This window comes from Penaeus chinensis, chromosome 2 (assembly GCF_019202785.1).
Source record: "Penaeus chinensis breed Huanghai No. 1 chromosome 2, ASM1920278v2, whole genome shotgun sequence".
In the NCBI taxonomy this organism is placed as follows: Eukaryota; Metazoa; Arthropoda; class Malacostraca; order Decapoda; family Penaeidae; genus Penaeus; species Penaeus chinensis.
The window spans coordinates 43,557,984-43,560,483 of NC_061820.1; the positions used below are offsets into that span (position 1 = coordinate 43,557,984).

General features: G+C 24.2%; 1 protein-coding gene across 1 annotated transcript in view; it reads left to right on the forward strand.

Annotated features, from left to right (window-relative positions):
* The window catches only part of LOC125035034, a 13,693-nt gene extending 12,752 nt beyond the window's left edge, over positions 1-941 (forward strand). Inside the window, exon 6 of the mRNA XM_047627099.1 lies at positions 826-941. Within this exon, the coding sequence (XP_047483055.1) occupies positions 826-941 (116 nt within the window). The remainder of the gene's footprint in view (positions 1-825) is intronic.
* Positions 942-2,500: the final 1,559 nt, after the last annotated feature.

Genomic DNA, 2,500 nt, shown 5'->3' on the forward strand with positions numbered 1-2,500 from the left:
GAGTTTTTGGATAGGAGATGAGGGAGATGGTGTGTGATATGATTAATAGTGAGATATGATGAGTGGTTATGGGGTGGTAGGGGGTGAGGAGAGGGGATGGATGTAGGAGAATGCGGGGTGATAGAGGAGGGGGGGTATGAGATAGTTAGAATATATATTGTGGGGTAGAAGTTGAGAGATATCACTTCATAGGTTTGAGAGAGGCGAAGGAAGTCTTGTTATGTGTAAGTATATGACAGTGGAAAGATGGTGAGTGTGGGAATGAGGGAGCAGATGTACAGGGATTGTTGGGAGTGGTGGGAAGGAGAGGAGAGCTAGGGATGACAGTTAGAGGGGATATAGGATATGGTATTCAATTAGAGGAAGAGGTATGACGCAGTTATATTAAGAGATATAGCGTATATTTAAGAAGTAGAAAGGATCTCGGTCTTATTTAGATTGAGAGATACGTTAGAGTAGGTTGACTTGATTTACTAGGGAAGGATCTTGAGGATCACTAATATTCGAAATTCACACTAAACAATAAGATGACGGTGTGATCTCTCTACTTGGTTCTGTCAGCTATAGAACAGGGAGTGAGTTGCGGTGAGAGTATGGGGGGGAGTGCGAATGATTTGATGGGACATAGATAAGGTGACGTCCTGATGGCGCGTAAAAAGATAAACATAGAGTAATGTAATTAACTAACTGATTATAGTGTGTGCAGAGATGTACCAAGAAGAGGTCCGGGATTGTATTTTACTGAGCGAAGTCGTATTAGGTCTTGCAGTGACAGTAGGCGTATGATAGGGTACATGGAGGTTTGAGATCATGCGGTACAACTAGATGCCCAGGGGCTTCTCAGATCTAGAGCTCTCTATAGGGGTGAGGTAGTTAGACTAGAGGGACAACACAGCGGGATCACATTTCGATTAGAGACCTATCAAGAGCAAGAGGTGTAGAAGGGTCGAGAGAGATAGAGATGAGGGATAGATTTAAACACTAATATAGGTTATGTACTGTGTGTGCTTAGAGAACTGTTATTATTTCGCTACTAGTAATATATGATATATTAGTTGTCATAATATTTCATTGCTATGTATCATAGTGACGTCTATAGAGAGAGACATACTTAAGACTATACTTAAATAATAACGAGTATATAGTGAGGCTGGCAGTTACAGAGTGTCACTAACATCATCATGAATTCACAGAAAAGATCAAGATATATGACACAATCACTATACATTTAATTCAAAAATACACACACAGTCAATAGTGTTATGTTATATGTGATGTCAGTTGACTGTTATAAAGGGAAGAGTGTTAGGAAGAATTACAAGATACACATATAGTTATACACAGTAGTAATATTATATAGATATAACTATTCATTTTTATGATTCATGTTAGTGGGATATATAAGAATTATGATAGTATATAGATTATAGAATTAGAATATTAGATATATTTTTTATATATAATATATATAATATATAAAAATATATAATATTATAAATATATATAATATATATATATATATATATATAATTAAAATATATATAAAATTAATATATAAAATTAATAATATATATAATATATATAAATATATAATATATAATAATATATATAAAAATTTATATATATATAATATGATATATATAATATAGGGTGATATATAATAGTATTAATTATTATATATAATATTATATATAGTATATAATATATATATATATATTAACATATATATAATAAAATAATATATATGTATAATATAAATATTAATATAATTATATTATATAATTTTAAAAAATATAATTTATATATATTATATAATAAAATTTTATATAAAAATAAATAATATTTTAAAATATATATATAATATTATAATAATATATATTTAAAATATAATATAATTATAAATATAATATATTATAATATATAATAAAATGTATAATAATATATAAAATATATATAAAATATATATAAATATATAAAAAGATTATATATATATAAAAATATGTATAAAAATTATAATATATAATAATTTATATATAATTTTATTATAAATATATATATAATATATTATATATATATATATATATTATAATATATATATATATATATATTTAATATAAATATTTTATATAATATAAATATCTCTATAATATAAAATATCATATAATAATATATATAAAATTAATATATATAAATAATCTATATATAAAATATCAATATATCTATCTATTTAATATATCAAATATCTATAATATAATAATCTATTTTTTTTATATATTATAACAATATATTTATATATATATATATATTAATATATCTATATATATATTATAATAAATATCTATTTTATATATTTATAAACTATATCTATATATAATCTATATACTATAAATTATTATTATATATAATATATATATAATATATTTAGTATAAAAGTTAAATATATCCAATTTCCACCTGGGAAATTAATAAAAAATGGGAAAATCCCTTGCTCATTTTTCTA